Source organism: Zonotrichia albicollis, unplaced genomic scaffold (genome assembly GCF_047830755.1).
Source record: "Zonotrichia albicollis isolate bZonAlb1 unplaced genomic scaffold, bZonAlb1.hap1 Scaffold_83, whole genome shotgun sequence".
NCBI lineage: Eukaryota > Metazoa > Chordata > Aves > Passeriformes > Passerellidae > Zonotrichia > Zonotrichia albicollis.
The window spans coordinates 4,830,208-4,851,383 of record NW_027428460.1 but is presented as its reverse complement, the minus strand read 5'-3'; the positions used below and the strand labels follow the sequence as shown (position 1 = coordinate 4,851,383).

Sequence of the window (21,176 nt, the reverse complement as noted above, 5' to 3'; positions counted from 1 at the left end):
CATTTCTGGGTAACTTCACATGTTAGGGGATAAGGGATTTTAGGTTAAATGTGTGGTAATCCAGGGCACATGGAATATTTCTCTGCCTGCTCTAAGGGATCCTGATCCCCAGAGAAACACTGCCTTTAAACTTTGCCCATGGAGAGAACTTCCAGGACTTTGAGATAGATTAGAATTTACCAAAGTGTGAAATAAATTAGAGGGTAGTATACTTTGTCCCTTGGGTAAGAAATTTAGGTTTTGGAATTTTTAGTATGGTGTAGATAGGAAGCAAGATGGAGGAATTTGTGTGTAGTCCCTCTCTTCTTCTTCTTCTTCATCTATTCCATTTTCTTCAGTGTTGGTGGCAGAGGGTGGCAGATTGGTGAAGGAAAGCACAGTGTAGAGGTTATGTGGACAATCAAGGGATGAATTATGTGTTGATAAGTAGAAATAATGTATGTTTTAAGAGTTAATTGGATGAGACAACTTTAAGAGACCTTGAAACCGTACATTTTAGAGCCATTTTGCGGTGCTTTTCCAGCAAGATGAGCCTGGTGTAGACAGCATGCAAAACTTTAGATACGACAACAGCAAACAAGAAGGTGAAGACCAAAGAAGTCCTGTGCATCTCTTTTTACCTGGCACAGAACTGCTACATGAGTGGTTTTTTTCATCCAGGCAGTTCCCAGAAGGGCCCAAAATAAAACAAACATTAATAACTGGTAGCCTGACGATGTTTGTAATAGGTTGGCTTTTTTTCCATGAAGTTGTTTACTGAAGGGTGTTGCCTTAATTGGCCAATCATGTGAAATGTGTTGATTAAATGACCAGAGAGGTCCACCTGTAGCAAAGCACGATACAAAAGAAGAGAATTGAAAAATTAGGTGGCATTTAGCCCGTAGCCTTCTGATCTGAGTCTGTGTCATCTCTGACTCAACGGTGACATTTGGGGATCTATGGCGGCTACTGGGAATCCTTTCTGCACCTCGTGACCCAACAGGAGCTTCTCTAATAAACGTTGCCTGAAGCTCCAACTTTCCCCATGACAGAAACCCCTGTGAGTGTCTGGGAGATCCCGGCTCTTTGGCAGCCTGGAGACTCCTGGGATGTCACCGTGGAGCCCCCATGAGTGCCTGTGACAGATTGGTGCCGTTGCAGCCCAAGGTCCCCTGGGATGTCACCATGGAATGGCTGTGACTGCCTCTGACCACAGGGATCTTTAGCATCGCCAGAAAGCCCTGTGAGGTGTCCATGGAGCCCCTGTCTGTGCCTGTGACATTCCAGCTCTGGAACAGCCTGGAGACTCCTGGAAAGTCCCCATGGAACCCTCTCTGAGGGCCTGTGACAAATCTGATCCTTAGTAGGCAACCATAACCAGCCTCCTGTTGTTCTGTTCAGTTTCCATGGCAACCATCCCCAGCCCCCTGTTGCTATGGGCAGTCCCTTGGCAGCTCCATGGAGACCCCATGCCAGGCGTGGTTGCCATGGACACCAGCTCAGGCCAGCAGCCAGAGCCCGTTGCCATGGCAACTATTGGCAGCCCCATCCCCAGGCTCATGGGATCCCAGAACCACAGAATTGGCTGAGCTGGGAGGGACCCATCAGGATCCTCCAGTCCAACTGCTGGCCCTGCACAGGACACCCCAACAATGCCAGCCTGGGCCTGGCAGCGCTGTCCAAACGCTGCTGGAGCTCAGAGAGCCCTGGAGCTGGGACCCTTCCCTGGGGAGCCTGGGCAGGGCCCCAGCAGCCTCTGGGCAAAAACCTTTTCCTGACATCCAACCTGAGCCTGCCCCGACTCAGCTGCAGCCGTTCCCTCCACTCCTGTCCCTGGGCACCAGAGGGAAGAGGTTCCCACAGCCCCAGCCAGGGACCCACTCCCAAGGCTGTTGCCATGGCCACCAGGGCTGGGACCAGCTGGGATGCTCGGTTTCCATGGGCCGGGGTTCAGGAATGGGATTCCCCTATTTCCTGCTTCCACTAAAACCACACTGCCCTCACTGCCCTCCCACCTCCCATGGAAAGCACAAAAGGCAAAGATCCCGGGCTGGGATAAGAACGATTTATTGGGAACAGCAACAAGATAAGGAACAAATGGAACAGAAATTATATTGATAACAGAATGGATAAGAAAATCTATTTACAGGGAAAACTAAACACAATTCACTGGGTCTGCCTGGCCACAATTTTCCCTGCCTGGAAATTTCACCCTTCTCTTCAGGGAGAGAGAGAGTCCCTTTCCTGCCCCAAGCAATGACCTGAGGTGGGAATAAATGTAATGACAGGGCCATGGCCAGACCGTCATATTCTTTCATCCCACATCATATCATTGGCAGGGGCAGGAAAAGGGACAGCTGTCTTCCCAAATGGATCACAGGGAAAATGGATTCCCAGGGCTCTTCCCAACATGGGGGATAAAGCTGGAGCAGTGCATGAACTCTTCCTGCAGTTGGGGCATGTGCAGGATTTCTTTTACTGGTGACTCCGTTGGTGTCTGGTCAAGTGAGAGCTGCTGGTGAAGCTCTTCCCACACTGGGGACACTTGTAGGGCCTCTCCCCAGTGTGGATGCGCCGGTGGGTGATCAGGGTGGAGTTGTGCTTGAAGCCCTTCCCGCAGTCAGGGCAGCGGAAGGGCCTCTCATCCGTGTGAATCCGCTGGTGCTGGACGAGATGAGAACTGGTGTGAAACTTCTTCTGACACTCAGGGCACTTGTAGGGCTTCTCCCCAGTGTGGATCATCTGGTGGATGATCAGTTGTGGCCTCCTACTAAAGGTCATCCCACATTCCCCACACTTGTATGGCCTTTCCCCAGTGTGGATCGTCTGGTGGCAGCTCAAGAGAGACTTCTGCCTGAAGCTCTTCCCACATTCCCCACATTCATAGGGCCGTTCTCTGGTGTGGGTCTTCTGGTGGGAGATCAGGTTAGAGTTGTGGCTAAAGCTCATCCCACATTCCCCACAGTCCTAGGGCCTCTCCCCAGTGTGGGTCCGCTTGTGCCTGATGAGGTGGGAGTTGCGCTTGAAGCCCTTCCCGCAGCTAGGGCAGAGGAAGGGTCTCTCATCCGTGTGAATCCGTTCATGCAGGAGAAGATCAGAGCTGGTGTGAAACCTCTTCTGACACTCAGGACACTCGTAGGGCCTCTCCCCAGTGTGGATGCGCCGGTGGCTGACGAGGGTGTAGTTACGCTTGAAGCCCTTCCCACAGTCAGGGCAGCGGAAGGGCCTCTCATCGGTGTGAATCTGCTCATGCTGGAGGAGACTGGAGCTGGTCCGAAACCTCTTCTGACACTGGGCACACTCATAGGGCTTCTCCCCAGTGTGGATGCGTTGGTGGGTGATGAAGGCGGAGCTGTAGCTGAAGCCCTTCCCACACTCCCCACACTTGTAGGGCCATTCCCCAGTGTGGGTCATCTGGTGGCTCATCAGGGTGCTGCTGTGCCTGAAGCTCTTCTCACACTCTGAGCACTTGTAGGGCTTCTTCTGATCATGAAGCTGCTCATGGACCACCAGCTCTGAGCTTTGGCTGAAGCTCCGTCCACCTTCATGGCTCAGGGTGGGTCTTTCCTCCTGAGAGCACCCTGGGCTGGATTTGGAGCTCCTCTTCCTGTGGGATCTCTGAGGCATTTCCTCCCAGTTCGAATTCTGCACCGTAGCACTGCTCAAAACGGCCTCTTCCACAAGGTTCTGTTGGGGGAATTTATCCTTCTTGGTCTCCATCCTCAGCTTCTTGTCTGGGGGAGGAAAGACAAGGAGAGGATGGGATTTGCCTCCGTGCCAGAGGGAAGGGGAAGGAGATTCTCCCAGCGCATCCCCGGAAGGATGGCGTTGGCAGCAGGGTTGTCCTGCAGCTGGGGGCTGTGCTGGGCTGGGAGATGGAGCAGAAGAGAGGGGGAAAGGGGCACTGACTTCCTCTTCACCTGCCTGGGTGTCCTGGGGCATCTTCCTCTTCCTCCCAGTCTCTCCCTCCATCTGGCTAAGTTTTAGGAATGGGAAATCCTGTTTTGGGAGGAAAACAAGAAATGAGCACACTAAATTTTGCACCGGATTGAAGGCAAACCAGGGGGAGAGTCTAAGTCAGAATTCCAATTCAAAAACAAAATTAGGATCAAGGCAATGATACAGAAACACTGCCTTAAACTCACAGAGTCAGGATATAACCTGACACCCTGTTGCTCAGGGTGGTGGCAGCCGTCCCATTAAATGGTGGCTGCAGTCCTGTTGGAGTGATGAATGTGATTCTGTCCAAGAAGTGATGCTGTAGAAGGGTCTGGTCTTCCTCTGAAGGTCCAGTGGTGGTTATGGAGATCTTGTCCTCTGGCAATCCAGTAGGCAAGCTGCTCCTGGTTGTAGCAAGGCTCAGCTTATATCCAGGTAGGAATGCTTGGATCCTCCCCCTGGGCAGAGCATCCCACAATGGGATGATGGAATTTTATCAGTCCTGCAGTGACACTCAATGGCCCATTAGCAGAAGATATCTCCCCTGGAGGGCGTTATCAGGGGTGAGTCATGCAAGAGATAAAGAACACTGCCCCACCTGTTTATAGCAGTTGCTGAAGATGGGGATTGAAAACATGCATTTGGTTACATCTTGCATGGCAGCCTGAAACAGTGGGGTAATCCCTGCTCAGGGGGTGAACACCACCCCCCTTACCCAAACTGGCTCAGGTGTAAAACCCCCACACACAGGGGACAATGTCACACTTGCCCTGCTCCAGGGGAGGTCTCTGTCCCTGTCACTCCCTTACTCTCCCCCCTTTTCTCTTTCTTTCCATCTCTCTCTCTCTACCTCACATTTACTGTTCAATAAAATCCACCTTGGATTTGGTCTTTTTAGCATCTTAATTGGGGCAGAGGAATCTCTCCAACAATTTTCTTAACCAGATTGCGACATTATTTTGCCATAGTGGGTTTAGGGCACTGTTGTCTGACCCCAAGTGCCTTTGACAATAGCATGGTTCCCTCCTCTGAGGAGGTTGTGGTTCTCTCTGGAGGAACTCTTGGAAACTTGGACACAGCTTCCTCTGAACAACTTATGGGAGAACTGATGAGGAAATTGGCTGCTGTAGGTGGCCAGTGAAAAAGAAAATATTTTGTTGTCCTTCCTTGAAAAGTTTGTTAAAATCACTGGAGGAAAGAGAGAAAATGCTACCAGCGAGACTGACAAGGTTCATTCACTCCAAGGTGAAGAACATAAGGGGCTGCTGAAAGTCCCACAAGAAGCCCAGCTCAAGTAGCTAAATTCCCAAATAAGTCTGGAATTCACAGCCTTGGGGGCTTTATCAAATATGAGAATCATTATTCTCTTCATTCCTGTCACCTTTTTGACAGCAACACTGAGTTTCCCCTTCCTTTTAATAATATTTATATTGGGCCAAATTTGCACTTTGCTTTTATTGGAACCTGCCAGCAGCTGAGCTGTAGCTATGCAGGAACCAATGTAACGTGGAATTGCAACAGAATTGCTTCTATTGTCAGTTTATTCATGTTTGGGATTTGTGTTTTCATCACATGTGACTTATGGGAAATCAAATATTCATTAAGGTATTTTATGTAGGATAAGGTTTGATTTCTGCCAAGTTTATTTTGTCCAGTGCCCAGGGGATGCTCAAGGGGTCTCTGTGCCTCTCACCCTGGGGGATGCTTGGGAGGGGCTGAGGGGGCTGTCCCACCTTCTCACCCCTGGGGAGGCCCGGGCAGTCTCTGTCCCTCTCAGCCCTGCTGTGACCCCACCCAAACATCATCGGGGTCAGAGGGACAGAGACATCCCCAAACCCCCAGAAGGGCCGAACCTGGGATTTGGTTTGGGGCTGAGGATTTAGGAAGGGGCTGGAATTGGGGCTGGGATTGGAGTTGGGGCTGAGATTTGGATTAGAGCTTGGATGGGGGTTAAGGCGAGACATGGGATTGGCTTTAGGGCTGGGGTTGGATTGTGGTCTGGGGCTAGACAAGTTTGGAATTGGGATGAGAATAAATACAGAACTGTGAGTGTGTCTAAACATGGAGTGAGACTGAGACCAGGGTCAGGGTCAGGTTTGGGACTGAGCTCACCCGGAGCGGGACAGAGGGGATGTCACTGCAGGATGTCCCTGGCATCATCCCAGCCCTCCTCAGGCATCTCCAAACATGAGGGGCAGCTGGGTGCTCCAAGATCCAGGTGCTCCCACGCTGCCCCTCCATACCAGGCGAGCATTTCCTGAGGGCAGCCCTGACTGTGACCCCTGGGGCTCTGGGATCAGCCCTCATATCCCTGTGGGAGCAGCTGCAGACAGGATGAGAGACTTTCCGCCCCTCTTCCCTATGGAAAGATGAAGCCCAGCTGCCCTTTCCTTCTGGTGCCTCCTCCTCTCCTCAGCTGAGGATGTCAAACTCCCCAGGAGCAGGAAAATCCCCATTCCCTGTTTCCTTGTGGCTGCAGCCTGGAACATCCACCCAGAGTTAAGGACTTTTTGACAGCCCTGCTGAATGACACTGGCAAGAGGTTTGTGAGAAAAGGAAGAAATTGTATTTTGATAGTAACTAAAAGATGCATAATTATTCCTTTCTGTTATATTCCTTTTCAGTCAGTTCTGGTCTGTTTTCAGAGCGCCACCTTCTCAGCTGATTGTGTTTGTGCCCTCCTTTCTCTCCTGCCTCTCTTCCCCTGCTTTGTTTCTCTCTCAGAGTCTTCCTTGACCCAGGGCAGCTCACACCAAAGACCGTGCCCGGATTTAATTCCCAATTCAGGAGCTACAGCAGCCATGGGTGAAGTTAGGAAGGTTGGCAGTGAAATGCCACTGTAAGATCTTGCTCCACTTGGCTTTTGGCTCCTTCTTGACAGCTTTGCCCATGTCCTGGGTTGACTATATGATGCTTTTATCCCCAATCGTCTCATTCTGTTTATGTTGAATAATAATAAGTTTTGTACCTTTAAGAGTGTTACAGAGAGTGAAGGGGGAGAGAGAAGAAGCGCGCAGTTTTGTTTTTCAGACACTGCACTCCTCCACATTCCTGCTCCTGACTGTGTTGTCTGTGGACAGACAGCGGGACAGAGAGCTCTTCTTTTGCTTTTTAGTTAGTGTTAGCTAGCTGAGGCAAAGAAGTTCCCTGGACTGTTTTTTCCCTTTTCTTTGGACCTCTTGGAACTGCTCTGGACGGAACACCCAGGAGAGCACCGGCAGCTGCAGCTGTGGCCCACCGGGCCGGCCCTGGCCTGCGACAATTCCAGCACTGAGAGACTGATCAGAGACTGAGTGAGCTGCTGCTTGAACCCGGGGTTTTTCTCAGTTTGTCATCTCTTTTAGAGTGGCAAGGGGTCTCATTGTTTTGATACTGTTTTGGTCTTATTGTTTAATAAACAGGGGGTTTTTTTCCACCTTTCTCCAAGGAGGTATTTTTCTTTCCTCCCGGACCAGTTGGGGGGAGGGGCCGATTGGATCTGCTTTTCCCACCGGAGCTCCTTTGGGGGGATTCTTCCCCAAATTTGCTCTAAACCTGGACAAATACATGAATTGGCGCCCAACGCGCGGCTGGAAAATGTGGAAAAAAGCCCTATTAATTGTGTGTCTGTGGTTGTTAAAGCAGTTAGTAGCTATGCTGCTTGAACCCCTGATGTCTCTGGTTGAGAACGCCTCTGTATGGCTCTGGGCTCTAGACCTTTTTGAGGTTTCAATACCTTTCTGGTCATTAGGATTATTGTCCTTAACAAGTAATTTTTACGGTAGAGGGGTACGGATTGGAATAGCTGTTGTGCTGGCCTTGGTGATAATGATTTATAAAGCGTTCAAAAAGATACTGACCTCTGTTTACAGCATGTATGGTTTATGGTTTCTTCATCCTACCCTGCATCCCAATTCCAGTGGTATGTTTTGGGAATTTACTAGTAACTACACTCAGTCTGTTAGAGGAGGAGCTAAGAATGAGACTTTCCAGCCTTCCCTTTCCCTCTTCTCCTTTGGATCGGTTATGTCACTTTTTGAGAATGTTCAGTTTCCCCTGAATGTTAAAGAGACCATCTTTCTGGTATTTAATTTGGTAAGCTTCCTCTATATGGTCTGCAGCTTCTCTAGAATGAGGGCTGAGATATCCAGAGGAGCTGGTGAGACCCCTGATCCAGAAGCAGATGCAGGCGTGAAAAATCCTGAGTGGGGTGGAGAATGGGAAAATATAGGCCAAACCCTGAAGGAATTTTCTGATCCTGTAGACTGGGATTTCCCACGGGAACAAATTCAGAACGCAGCAGAGGTGGGGAAATACCTAAAGGAGAAGTGCCATGACGATTCTAAGGAGAAAAGGCTAATTGAACTAAGCTGGGCCCTGGCCTATGCTTATCGCACTTTGTTAGATAGTGTAGGGCAGCAGACAGAGGCAGGGGGGCAGGGAGATAAATCAGCTATCCCAGTCACTCAAGCTGTAGCAACAGCCCAGGCTCAGAGCCAGCAGCTAGACCAGACAGTGAGCCTAAGCCAGCATCTAAACCCATGGCTGTTGCTACCAGTACTAGAAGTGGGAAACGCACGGAAAAAACTGATCGACCAGTGGATGATGATGATGATGATGGTGGTGATACAGGAGAAGGAACCTCAATGCCTCCTGACATAAAATCAGGAGTCAAAGCAGCAGGTGCAAGATCAGACGCAAATATTGAGTCTTATTCCCTGAAGGACCTTCGTGGCCTAAGGAAGGACTACACTCGAAGGTCTGATGAATCCATAATTAGTTGGCTGGTCCGTCTCTGGGATGCTGCAGGCGAGGCTACAATTTTGGATGGCACTGAAGCCAGGCATTTGGGATCCCTGTCACAGGATACTGTCATAGACCAAGGAATGATGAGGGGGGCTAACTCTCAGAGCCTCTGGGAACGGGTCCTAAGAAGTGTAGCAGAAAGATACCTGTGTGCAGACGATCTCTATATGCAGCAGACTCAGTGGAAGACAATAGAGCAAGGGATCCAACGCCTGAGAGAAATGGCCGTGGTTGAGATTATCTTCTCAGATGATGTAACAACTAGGAACCCAGACTTAGTACCATGCACGTCTGTGATGTGGCGAAAACTCGTACGACTCGGGCCACAAGAATATGCCTCTGCCTTAGCCATCATGAAGAGGGATGAGAGGGGTGAGACTGTGCTTGACATGGCAAGGAAGCTCCGAGCATATGCAGATGCTGTACATGGCCCAACACATGCCAGAATCGCAGCGGTGGAAACACGTCTTCAAAAATTAGAGGACAAGATAGAGGAGGGTCACAAGAAACTGAGGGAGGAGATTAAAGAGAGCTTTCTCCAAATCTCGGCGGTACAGATCAGAGGTTCTGGTACCCAACGCAGACGTTCCCCAGACGGCGAGAGAAGGTACATCCCACGAGCTGAGCTGTGGTTCTATTTGCGTGATTGTGGAGAAGACATGAGGAGATGGCATAGACAACCTACCTCTGCTCTGGCACAACGGGTGAGACAACTGAAGATTCAGAGAGGAAGTTCCAAAAGGGAAGCAGCTCCAGTGGCCAGTAACCGAACTGTCACATATGATGATAATGACAATATTTTTGATCCCCTTGAAGGAACCTCCAAGACATATGCCCAGGGAAAGAAGGATAACCAGGCTTAGAGGGGCCCTGCCTCTAGCCAGGTAGAGGCTGGGGAAAACCGTGTTTTTTGGACTGTGTGGATTCGTTGGCCTGGCACATATGAACCACAAGAATACAAAGCTTTGGTTGACACTGGTGCACAATGCACATTAATCCCATCAAGACATGTGGGGACAGAGTCTGTTTCTATTGCTGGTGTGACAGGGGGATCACAGGATTTTACTCTGGTAGAAGCTGAGGTGAGCCTGACTGGAAATGAGTGGAAGAAACACTCTATTGTGACTGGCCCAGAGGCCCCATGTATTTTGGGCATAGACTACCTTCGAAGTGGGTATTTCAAAGACCCAAAGGGACTCAGATGGGCATTTGGAATAGCTGCTGTAGAGACAGAGGGTGTCAAGCAGTTGAACAGCTTGCCTGGACTGTCAGACAGCCCATCTGCAGTAGGTCTCCTGAAGGTGGAAGAGCAACGAGTGCCAATTGCCACCTCAACAGTGCACCGCCGACAGTACCGAACGAATCGAGATGCTGTGATCCCCATCCATAAGATGATCCGAGAGCTGGAGAGCCAAGGGGTGGTCAGCAAGACCCACTCACCCTTCAACAGCCCCATCTGGCCTGTGCGAAAATCTGAAGGAGAATGGAGATTGACTGTGGACTATCGTGCATTGAATGAAGTGACCCCACCCCTGAGCGCTGCTGTGCCGGACATGCTGGAACTCCAGTACGAGCTGGAGTCCAAGGCAGCAAGGTGGTACGCCACTATAGACATTGCCAATGCATTTTTCTCCATTCCTCTGGCAGCAGAATGCAGGCCTCAGTTTGCTTTCACCTGGAGAGGCGTGCAGTACACCTGGAACCGATTGCCCCAGGGGTGGAAGCACAGCCCCACCATCTGCCATGGACTGATCCAGGCTGCACTGGAAAAGGGTGAGGCTCCAGAACATTTGCAATATATTGATGACATCATTGTGTGGGGGAAGACAGCAGCAGAGGTGTTCGAGAAAGGGGAGAAAATTATCCAGATTCTCCTAAAAGCTGGCTTCGCCATCAAGAAGAACAAAGTCAAGGGACCTGCTCAAGAGATCCAGTTTCTGGGAGTGAAGTGGCAAGACGGACGGCGTCAGATTCCCACCGATGTCATCAACAAGATCACAGCAATGTCTCCACCCACCAATAAGAAAGAGACACAAGCTTTCCTAGGCGCCATAGGTTTTTGGAGGATGCATATTCCCGAATACAGTCAGATCGTGAGCCCTCTCTACCTGGTCACCCGTAAGAAGAACACTTTCCACTGGGGCCCAGAGCAGCAACAAGCCTTTGCACAGATCAAGCAGGAGATTGCTCATGCAGTAGCCCTTGGCCCAGTCAGGACAGGACCAGAGGTGAAGAATGTGCTCTACTCTGCAGCCGGGAACCATGGCTTGTCCTGGAGCCTTTGGCAGAAGGTGCCTGAGGAGACTCGGGGTCGACCACTGGGATTTTGGAGTCGAAGCTACAGAGGGTCTGAAGCCAACTATACTCCAACAGAGAAAGAAATCCTGGCTGCCTATGAAGGAGTCCAGGCTGCTTCGGAGGTAATAGGCACTGAAGCACAACTCCTCCTGGCGCCCCGACTACCGGTGCTGGGGTGGATGTTCAAAGGCAAGGTTCCTTCCACTCACCATGCCACCAGTACTACATGGAGCAAGTGGATTGCTCTCATCACTCAGCGCGCCCATATAGGTAAACTGAATCGCCCTGGGATTTTGGAGGTCATTACAAATTGGCCCGAAGGTGAAAACTTTGGTCTCTCTGATGAAGGGGAACAAGAAGAGACACGAGCTGAAGAAGCTCCACCATACAACCAACTGCCAGCAGAAGATACACAATACGCTCTCTTTACTGATGGGTCGTGCCGCATTGTGGGAATGAACCGGAAGTGGAAAGCAGCTGTATGGAGCCCCACACGGCAGGTGGCAGAGGCCACTGAAGGAGAAGGTGGATCAAGCCAACTTGCTGAACTCAAAGCTGTTCAACTGGCCCTGGACATTGCTGAGAGAGAGAAGTGGCCAAAGCTCTACCTTTATACTGATTCATGGATGGTAGCCAATGCTCTGTGGGGATGGCTGGAGAGGTGGAAAAAGGCTAACTGGCAACGTAGAGGAAAGCCAATTTGGGCTGCTGAAGAGTAGAAAGACATTGCTACCAGGGTAGGGAAGCTGCCTGTGAAGGTCCGCCATGTAGATGCCCATGTACCCAAGAGTAGAGCTAATGAGGAGCACCAAAACAATGATCAGGTAGACCAAGCCGCAAAGATAGGGGTGTCCAAAATAGACCTAGATTGGGAACATAAAGGAGAGTTATTCTTAGCTCGGTGGGCCCATGATGCCTCAGGCCACCAGGGCAGAGATGCCACCTATAAGTGGGCACGAGACCGAGGGGTGGATCTAACCATGGACAGTATCTCTCAGGTTATCCATGACTGTGAGACGTGTGCCGCCATCAAGCAGGCCAAGCGACTGAAGCCCCTCTGGTACGGTGGGCGGTGGTCCAAGTACAAGTATGGGGAGGCCTGGCAGATTGACTACATCACACTGCCCCAGACACGCCAGGGCAAGCGCTACGTGCTGACCATGGTGGAGGCCACCACTGGATGGCTGGAAACCTACCCTGTGCCTCATGCTACAGCCCGGAACACCATCCTGGGCCTGGAAAAGCAAGTTCTGTGGAGACATGGCACCCCTGAGAGGATTGAGTCAGACAATGGGACTCATTTCAAGAACAGCCTTGTCAACACCTGGGCTAGGGAACATGGCATTGAGTGGGTGTACCATATCCCCTACCATGCGCCAGCTGCAGGCAAAGTGGAGAGGTACAATGGACTGTTAAAAACCACATTGAAAGCATTAGGTGGGGGATCTTTCAAGAACTGGGATCAGCATCTGGCAAAGGCCACCTGGTTAGTTAACACCCGAGGCTCTACTAACCGAGTCGGCCCTGCCCAATCTGAGCCTTTGCAGAGAGTAGATGGAGACAAAGTCCCAGTGGTACATGTCAGAGGTTTGTTAGGGAAGACTGTGTGGATCAATTCTGCCTCGAGTACAGACAAACCCATTCGTGGGGTTGTCTTTGCTCAGGGACCAGGTTGCACGTGGTGGATAATGCAAAAAGATGGAAGAACACGATGTGTACCTCAGGGAGACCTGATTGTTGGATAAAACCTGTATAAATATCACTGTTTCCTGAATGTTATTACCATTGTCTGTGTATAGTTGTATAATGGATGTATCATGTATGTACTTGTAGAGTTAGAATTTATATTAGTTTTAGTAGTAAGCAGACGATATGGGGATAAGGGGTGGAATGTCCTGGGTTGACTATATGATGCTTTTATCCCCAATCGTCTCATTCTGTTTATGTTGAATAATAATAAGTTTTGTACCTTTAAGAGTGTTACAGAGAGTGAAGGGGGAGAGAGAAGAAGCGCGCAGTTTTGTTTTTCAGACACTGCACTCCTCCACATTCCTGCTCCTGACTGTGTTGTCTGCGGACAGACAGCGGGACAGAGAGCTCTTCTTTTGCTTTTTAGTTAGTGTTAGCTAGCTGAGGCAAAGAAGTTCCCTGGACTGTTTTTTCCCTTTTCTTTGGACCTCTTGGAACTGCTCTGGACGGAACACCCAGGAGAGCACCGGCAGCTGCAGCTGTGGCCCACCGGGCCGGCCCTGGCCTGCGACAATTCCAGCACTGAGAGACTGATCAGAGACTGAGTGAGCTGCTGCTTGAACCCGGGGTTTTTCTCAGTTTGTCATCTCTTTTAGAGTGGCAAGGGGTCTCATTGTTTTGATACTGTTTTGGTCTTATTGTTTAATAAACAGGGGGTTTTTTTCCACCTTTCTCCAAGGAGGTATTTTTCTTTCCTCCCGGACCAGTTGGGGGGAGGGGCCGATTGGATCTGCTTTTCCCACCGGAGCTCCTTTGGGGGGATTCTTCCCCAAATTTGCTCTAAACCTGGACAGCCCTCAAGGGCAGGAACATCTTTTCCTGGCTGAGAACTGGAATTCCAGACCCTGGCAGTGTGTGCCGTGGATCCCAGAGGGGCATTCCCGAGGCTCCCAGGGTGCTGCTCCTGCCGTGCCTCCCAAGGAGCTTCTCTCCCAAGGGGAGAAGATCCAGCAGCTCTGTGGGCTCCCAGAGCACACAGCAAAGGTGGCTTTGATGGACATTTTCCAGCACCTTCCCTTCTGGAAGCAGAGGGAGGGAGGAAATAGAAGCGAGTCCTGGAAGGACTGGAATGGGAAGGGACCCTGTCCATGGATTACGACCCCGCGAGGGAGAGACGCCTCTGCCCCAGTGAAGGAGCGAATGAGAGCGTGGGAACGCAACCGACAATTATTAAGCGTGGACTGAATGGAACAAGAAATGGGGAGGAGAAAGGGAGAGAAAGAAATCGGGAAGAGGTCTGAGAGAACAGAAAGAAACAGGAAAAGGCTCCCGCCTGGACTCCGCAGCTCCCAGGGACACCGGCAGGGCGCAGCGCCTTTCACAATTCCAGCCAATCAGAAGAGGTGCTAAACAATTTCCAGCCAACCAGAGCCTTTTCCGCCGATGACTCACCGGTTGCCAGGCGGACCCGCAGAGCCCGGCGGCCCCGGAGCGGAATTTGGGGCTCGGGCCGAGGGGACGGATCCGCCCCGGGAGGGTCCCCGAGGCCCCTGCCCAGCCCTGGGGCCGATCGGGGGATCCCCCACCCAGCAGCCGGTGCTGCGGGGCCGCGGGGCAGAGCGGTGGGAAAGGGGGGCCCGGGCTGGCAGCGGAGGAAATGCGGGAGGAAGAGGAGGGAGAGGAGGAGCAGGAGCAAGAGCGGGAGAATCGCGGCGCTCGCAGCGCCCGCACGCTGAGCCTACAGCACCCCCTGCCCCGGGAGCATCGCCCCCAGCCCCGAGCCGCAGGGGAGGGCGGAGGCCGAGCTCGCCCCGGCTCCAGCCAGGGGCCTCCAGGAGGATTTTTTGGAGAGTGTTCGGAACCGGCAGATCTCAGACTCGAGTCCCGGATATCTCCGGGCTCCCTAAGAGGAGCTTTTTCGGGGGCAGAGGAGCCGCGATCGCCCCTCGGGAGGGTCCCGGGGGCTCCACGTGGCGATGGCCCGGTACCGATGGGGCGGGACATTGGTTTTGGGGATCCCTGTGAGAGCCGGGGCTGTGGAACGGGGGACCCCGGGGCGGGGAGAGGGGAAGGGGCGATACCGGAGCTGGGGGACCCTCGGCAGCCCGGAGATGAGGCGGGGACAGGACACCCTGACCCTGACAGGGGTGTCCTGGGGTGACTTCATGATGCTCATACCCCCAATGGTCTGTTTTGCCCAGAATGAGTTCTGCAGCTTTAATGCTGGGTCTGAGAGTGAAGGGGAGGAGGAAGAAGCTGCAGTTTGTTTTCAGAAACTGCACTCACTCCTCTACATTCCAGCTCCTGTATGGACAGACAGCAGGACAGAGCTCTCCTTTGCTTTTAGTCAGCTTTTAGGTCTCTGAGGCAGAGAAGTTCCCTAGACTTTGATTTTTCTTTTTCTTTGGAGCTGTTTAAACCTGCTCTGGACTGAACAACCAGAACACCACCGGCAGCTCCCACCTGAGGCCCACTGTGATGGACCTGGGCCAAGGAATTTCCAGCGCTGGACAGACTGATAAGAGACTGATAAGAGACTGATAAGAGACTGATAATAGACTGATAAGACACTGATAAGACACTAATAAGACACTGAGTGCGCTGAGTGCGTGGAGCTACAACCCAAGGAGGGACTTAAGGAGTTTGTCATCTATTGTCATCTATTTTGGAGCAGCAGGAGGTTTTATTGCTTAATATTGTTCAGTTTTTGTGCTGGTGAATGCTTTGCCTGTAAAATAAAGTTTTTTTATACTTTTCTCCCCGGAAATATTTTCCCGGACTGGCTGAGGGTGGGGCTACTGAATCAGCATTCTAGAGGAAACTCCTTTTGGAGGGTTTCAACCAAATTTGCCCTAAACCAGGACAGGTTGGTGGAAAGAAGGGGGAACCCCAAGTGGCTGGATGGAGGGGAGGCTGGGGAGGGGGACGTTGGGACTCCAGAACCTCCCAGAATCCAAAAGCAGGACCCTGGAGAGGAGGGATCCCCAGGACTGATGGAATCCCCACCAGCCCTGAGATGAGGGACCAACCATAACCCAAGAGGGATGAGACTGCAAATGGGAAACTCCTGGTGGCTTTTTTTGATTCACTCTTGATTTTTGGACATCAGGTGTCTTCTAGAAATGGACGTGGAGGGGAGGAATCCCCGACACAAGGCATTCACACCTTGTTTTCCCCCAAACCAGGATTTTCCCCAAACCTTCCCTCTGTGACATCCCCCCTGTCCCGCTCTGAGTGAGCTCAATCCCAAACCTGACCCTGATCCTGGTCTCAGACTCACTCCATGTTTAGACACACTCACAGTTCTGTATTATTCTCATCCCAGTTCCAAACTCATCTATCCCAGCCTCAGCCCTAAAGCCAATCCCATGTCTAGCCTTAACCCCAATCCCAGCTCTAATCCAAATCTCATTCCAAAGTCCAAACCCAGCCCCAATTCCAGCCCCTTCCTAAATCCTCAGCCCCAAACCAAATCCCAGGTTCAGCCCTTCTGGGGGTTTGGGGGTGTCTCTGTCCCTCTGACCCCGATGATGTTTGGGTGGGGTCACAGCAGGGCTGAGAGGGACAGAGACTGCCCCGGCCTCCCCAGGTGTGAGAAGGTGGGAGAGCCCCCCCAGCCCCGAGCACCCTCAGCGGTGAGAGGGACACAGAGCCCCTGGTCCCCAGCCCTGCACAGGCATTGCCTGAGGCCAGAGGGATGGAGACCCCCCGAGCATCCCCCAGGGCGAGGGGACAGAGACCCCCGAGCATCCCCTGGGCTGAGATGGACAGAGACTGCCCCGAGCACCCCCTGGCACAGGGGTGAGAGGGAGGGAGACCCCCTGGGGAATGGCCTGGGGTGACAGGGACAGGAAAACCCTCCCCCAAACCCCTCCCAAGCATCCCCCAGTGCGAGAGGCACAGAGACCCCTTGAGCATCCTCTGGGCACTGGACAAAATAAACTTGGCAGAAATCAAACCTGACTCTGCAAAATCACTTTGAAGAATATATGGTCTTCCCACAAGTAACTTGTGATGAAAGCGCAAACAAATCCCAAATATGAATAAACCAACATTCCAAGCAGTGATGTGGCAATTCCAATATTTATTGCTTCCTGCACATCTCCAGCTCAGCTGCTGGCCAGTTCCGATAACAGGAAAGTGGAAATTTGGCCCAATACAGATTATTAAAAGGAATGGAAAGCCCTGTGTAGCACTCACAAAGGTGACAGGGATAAAGCAAAAAATGATTCTCATATTTAGTAAAGCCCCCAAGCCTGGGAATTCAGGACTTATTTGGAAATTTAGCTACTTGAGCTGGACTTCTTGTGGGACTTTCAGCCGCCTTGTGTTCCTCACCGTGGGGTGAATGAACCTTGCCAGTCTCACTAGTAACATTTGCTCCATTTCCTCCTGTGATTTTAACAAGTTTATAAGGAAAGACAGCAAATTGTTTTCTTTACACTGGCCACCCGTAAAAGCCAGTTTCCTCATAATTTATCCCATAAAGAAATAAAACTTTTATAAGCTCCATAAGCTCCCCACGAGGAAGGAGGGACTGTGTCCATGTTTCCAAGAGTTCCTCCAGAGAGAACCACAACCTTGTCAGTGGAGGGAGCCATGCTGTTGTCAAAGGCACTTGGGGTCAGAGAACAGTGCCTAAACACACTGTGCAAAAATAATGTCACAGTCTGGTTATGCAAATTGTTAGAGAGATTCCTCTGCCCCAATTAAGGTGCTAATGATACCAAATGCAAAATGGATTTTATTGAACAATAAATGTGAGGTAGAGAGATGGAAAGAAAGAGAAAAGATGAGTGAGAAGGGACAGAGACCTCCCCTGGAGCAGGCCAAGTGTGACATTGTCCCCTGTGTGTGTGCCCTTCCCAGGGTGGGGGTTTTACAGCTGAGCCAGTTTGGGTAAGGGAGGTGGTGTTCACCCCCTGAGCAGGGATTACCCCACTGTTCCAGGTTGCCATGCAAGATGTAACCAAATGCATGTTTTCAATCCCCATCTTCAGCAACTGCTATAAACAGGTGGGGCAGTGTTCTTTATCTCTTGCATGACTCACCCCTGATAACGCCCTCCAGGGGAGATATCTTCTGCTAATGGGCCATTGAGTGTCACTGCAGGACTGATAAAATTCCATCATCCCATTGTGGGATGCTCTGCCCAGGGGGAGGATCCAAGCATTCCTACCTGGATGTAAACTGAGCCTTGCTACAACCAGGAGCAGCTTGCCTACTGGATTCCCGGAGAACAAGAGCTCCATAACCACCACTGGACCTTCAGAGGAAGACCAGACCTTTTTACAGGATCACTGCTCTGACAGAATCACGTCGATCACTCCAACAGGACTGCAGCCACACTTTAATGGCACTGCTGCCACCACTCTGACCAACAGGGTGTCAGGTTATATCCTGACTCTGTGAGTTTAAGGCAGTGTTTCTATATCGTTGCCTTGATCTTCATTTTCTTTTAAATTGTAATTCTGGTTTACACCCTTTCCCAGGTTTGCCTTAAACCCAGTGCAAATCTCAATGTACTCATTCCTTGTTTTCCTCCCAAAACAGAATTTCCCATCCCCAAACCTTAGCCAGACTGAAAAGGAGGCTGTGAGGAACAAGAAGGATCCCCAGGACACCCAGGCATGTGAGAAGGAAGTCGGTGCCCCTTTCCCCCTCTCTCCTGCTCCATCTCCCAGCCCAGCCCAGCCCCCAGCTGCAGGACAACCCTGCTGCCAACACCATCGTACTGGGGATGCACTGGGGGGATCTCCTTGCCCTTCCCTCTGGCACGGAGGCAAATCCCATCCTCTCCTTTTCTTTCCTCCCCCAGACAAGAAGCTGAGGACTGGGACCAGGGATGACAAATCCCCACAGCAGAACCTCGTGGAAGAGGCTGTGAGTGACTCCAGGGCACAGGAATCCAACGGAGAGGAAACTCCCCAGAGATTCCATAGGAAGAGGGGCTGCAAACCCAGTATGGGGTGCTCTGAGGAGGAAAGACCCTCCCTGAGCCAGGAAGGTGGACAGAGCTTCAGCCAAAGCTCAGAGCTGGTGGTCCATGAGCAGCTTCATGATGGGGAGAAGCCCCACAAGTGCTTGCAGTGTGGGAAGAGCTTCAGGCAGAGCAGCACCCTGATCCGCCACCAAAGCATCCACACCGGGGAATGGGCCTACGAGTGTGGGGAGTGTGAGGAGTGTGGGAAGGGCTCCAGCTACAGGTCAGAACTCATCAGGCACCAACACATCCACACTGGGGAGAGGCCCTACGAGTGTCCCCAGTATCAGAAGAGGTTTCAGACCAGCTCCAGTCTCCTTCAGCACCAGCAGATTCACACAGAGCAGAGGCCCTTCCACTGCCCTGAGTGTGGGAAGGGCTTCAAGCGCAACTCCCACCTCATCACCCACCAACGCATCCACACCAGGGAGAAGCCCTATGAGTGTTCCGAGTGTGGGAAGAGCTTCACCAGCAGCTCTAACATGAGAAAACATCAATGGAGGCACCACTAAGGGAAGCCCTGCGAGTGCCCCATCTGCAAAAGGAGGTTCGTGCATTGCTCCAGCTTCATCCCCAATGGAGGGCTAATGTTGGGAAGAGTGCGGGTGATCCATGTTCCCTATGATCCATGTTGGGAAGACAACTTCCCCAATACCTTCCCCTGTCAATGACATGGTGTAGAACTGAAGAACATGAGGGTCTTTCCATGGCCCTGTCATTACATTCACTCTCACCTCAGGTTATTGCCAGGAGCAGGAAAGGGACTCTCTCTCTCCCTGAGAAAAAGAGTGTCCCTTCCAGGTGGGGGAAATATGTTGCTGGGAAGAGCCAGGCAGTTGTGGTTTAGTTTTCCCTGTAAACAGTTTTATTTATCCCTTCTGTGATCAATAGTTTTTCTGTTCCATTTGTTCCTTAGCTCATTGCTGTTCCCATTAAATTGTTCTTATCCCAGCCCAGGATCTTTGCCTTTTGTGCTTTCCATGGGAGGCAGAAGGGCAGTGAGGGCAGCGCGATTTTAGCGGGAGCAGGAAATTGGGGAATCCCATTCCTGAACCCCAGCCTGTTGAAACCGAGCATCCCAGCTGGTCCCAGCCCTGGAGGCCATGGCAACAGTCTTGGGAGCGTGTCCCTGGCTGGGGCTGTGGGAACCTCTTCCCTCTGTTGCCCAAGGACAGGAGTGGAGGGAACGGCTGCAGCTGAGTCGGGGCAGGCTCAGGTTGGATGTCAGGAAAAGGTTTTTGCCCAGAGGCTGCTGGGGCCCTGCCCAGGCTCCCCAGGGAAGGGTCCCAGCTCCAGGGCTCTCTGAGCTCCAGCAGCGTTTGGACAGCGCTGCCAGGCCCAGGCTGGCATTGTTGGGGTGTCCTGTGCAGGGCCAGCAGTTGGACTGGAGGATCCTGATGGGTCCCTCCCAGCTCAGCCAATTCTGTGGTTCTGGGATCCCATGAGCCTGGGGATGGGGCTGCCAATGATTGCCATGGCAACTGGGTCTGGCTGCAGGCCTGAGCTGGTGTCCATGGCAACCACGCCTGGCATGGGGTCTCCATGGAGCTGCCAAGGGACAGAGCATAGCAACAGGGGCTGGCGATGGTTGCCTCCTAAGGATCAGATTTGTCACAGGCCCTCAGAGGGGTTCCATGGGGACTTTCCAAGAGTCTCCAGGCTGTTCCAGAGCTGGAATGCCACAGGCAGAGACAGGGGCTCCATGGACACCTCCCAGGGGTTTCTGGGGATGGTAAAGAGCCATGTGGACAGAGGCAGTCACAGCCATTCCATGGTGACATCCCAGGGGGACCTTGGGCTGCAAAGGCACCGATCTGTCACAGGCACTCATGGGGGCTCCACAGTGACATCCCAGGAGTCCCCAGGCTGCCAAAGAGCTGGGATGTCCCAGACACTCAAAGAGGATCCTGTCATGGGCACAAAGGGAGCTTCAGGCAAAAGCTTTATTTCTTTATTGGAGAAACTCCTCCTGATACATGAGGTGCAGATATTACACGAAACAGCCACCATGGATCCTCAAACTCCTGCAGGGCCCCTAGACTTCTAAAATTCATTCTAAGAGAGGAGACTGGGAACAGCTGGATCCAATACAAGCCCCAGTCTTTGTCAAAGGTGTAAAAGATTGCACATATGAATTGAACTTAAACGCTATTTGTCCCACAGGATTAATCATAGAATACCCGATAAATTTCTATAAATACAGCTCTAATTTTTTCTGATCACGATTAGACAGAATGGTTCATTTACACCACAGAATAAATGAAAAAAATGAGTTATTGCTGCAGTCTTAGGTGGTCTGGATACAATCTTCCCCAAGAGTGTCTTGTGCCAATGTGTAGGAACCATGAGAGCAACAGCACACAGACAAACACACAGACATACAGACACACAGATACATACACATACACACACACACACACACAGAAGCGCTGAAAGTGTCCAGAGGCCAAAGAGAAAGGATTGTCCAGGGTATAAACGGGAAAGAGGGTGCAATGGAGAGCAC

At 51.6% G+C, this 21,176-nt stretch overlaps 1 protein-coding gene and 1 pseudogene across 1 annotated transcript in view; one reads left to right on the top strand and one right to left on the bottom strand.

The window, feature by feature from the left end:
• Positions 1 to 19,185, top strand: part of LOC102065316 (uncharacterized) — a 603,976-nt gene extending 584,791 nt beyond the window's left edge. The window contains exon 5 of the mRNA XM_074534351.1: positions 18,698 to 19,185. Within this exon, the coding sequence (XP_074390452.1) occupies positions 18,698 to 19,185 (488 nt within the window). The remainder of the gene's footprint in view (positions 1 to 18,697) is intronic.
• On the bottom strand, positions 2,284 to 3,699 carry LOC106630267 (uncharacterized; annotated as a pseudogene).
• Positions 19,186 to 21,176: the final 1,991 nt, after the last annotated feature.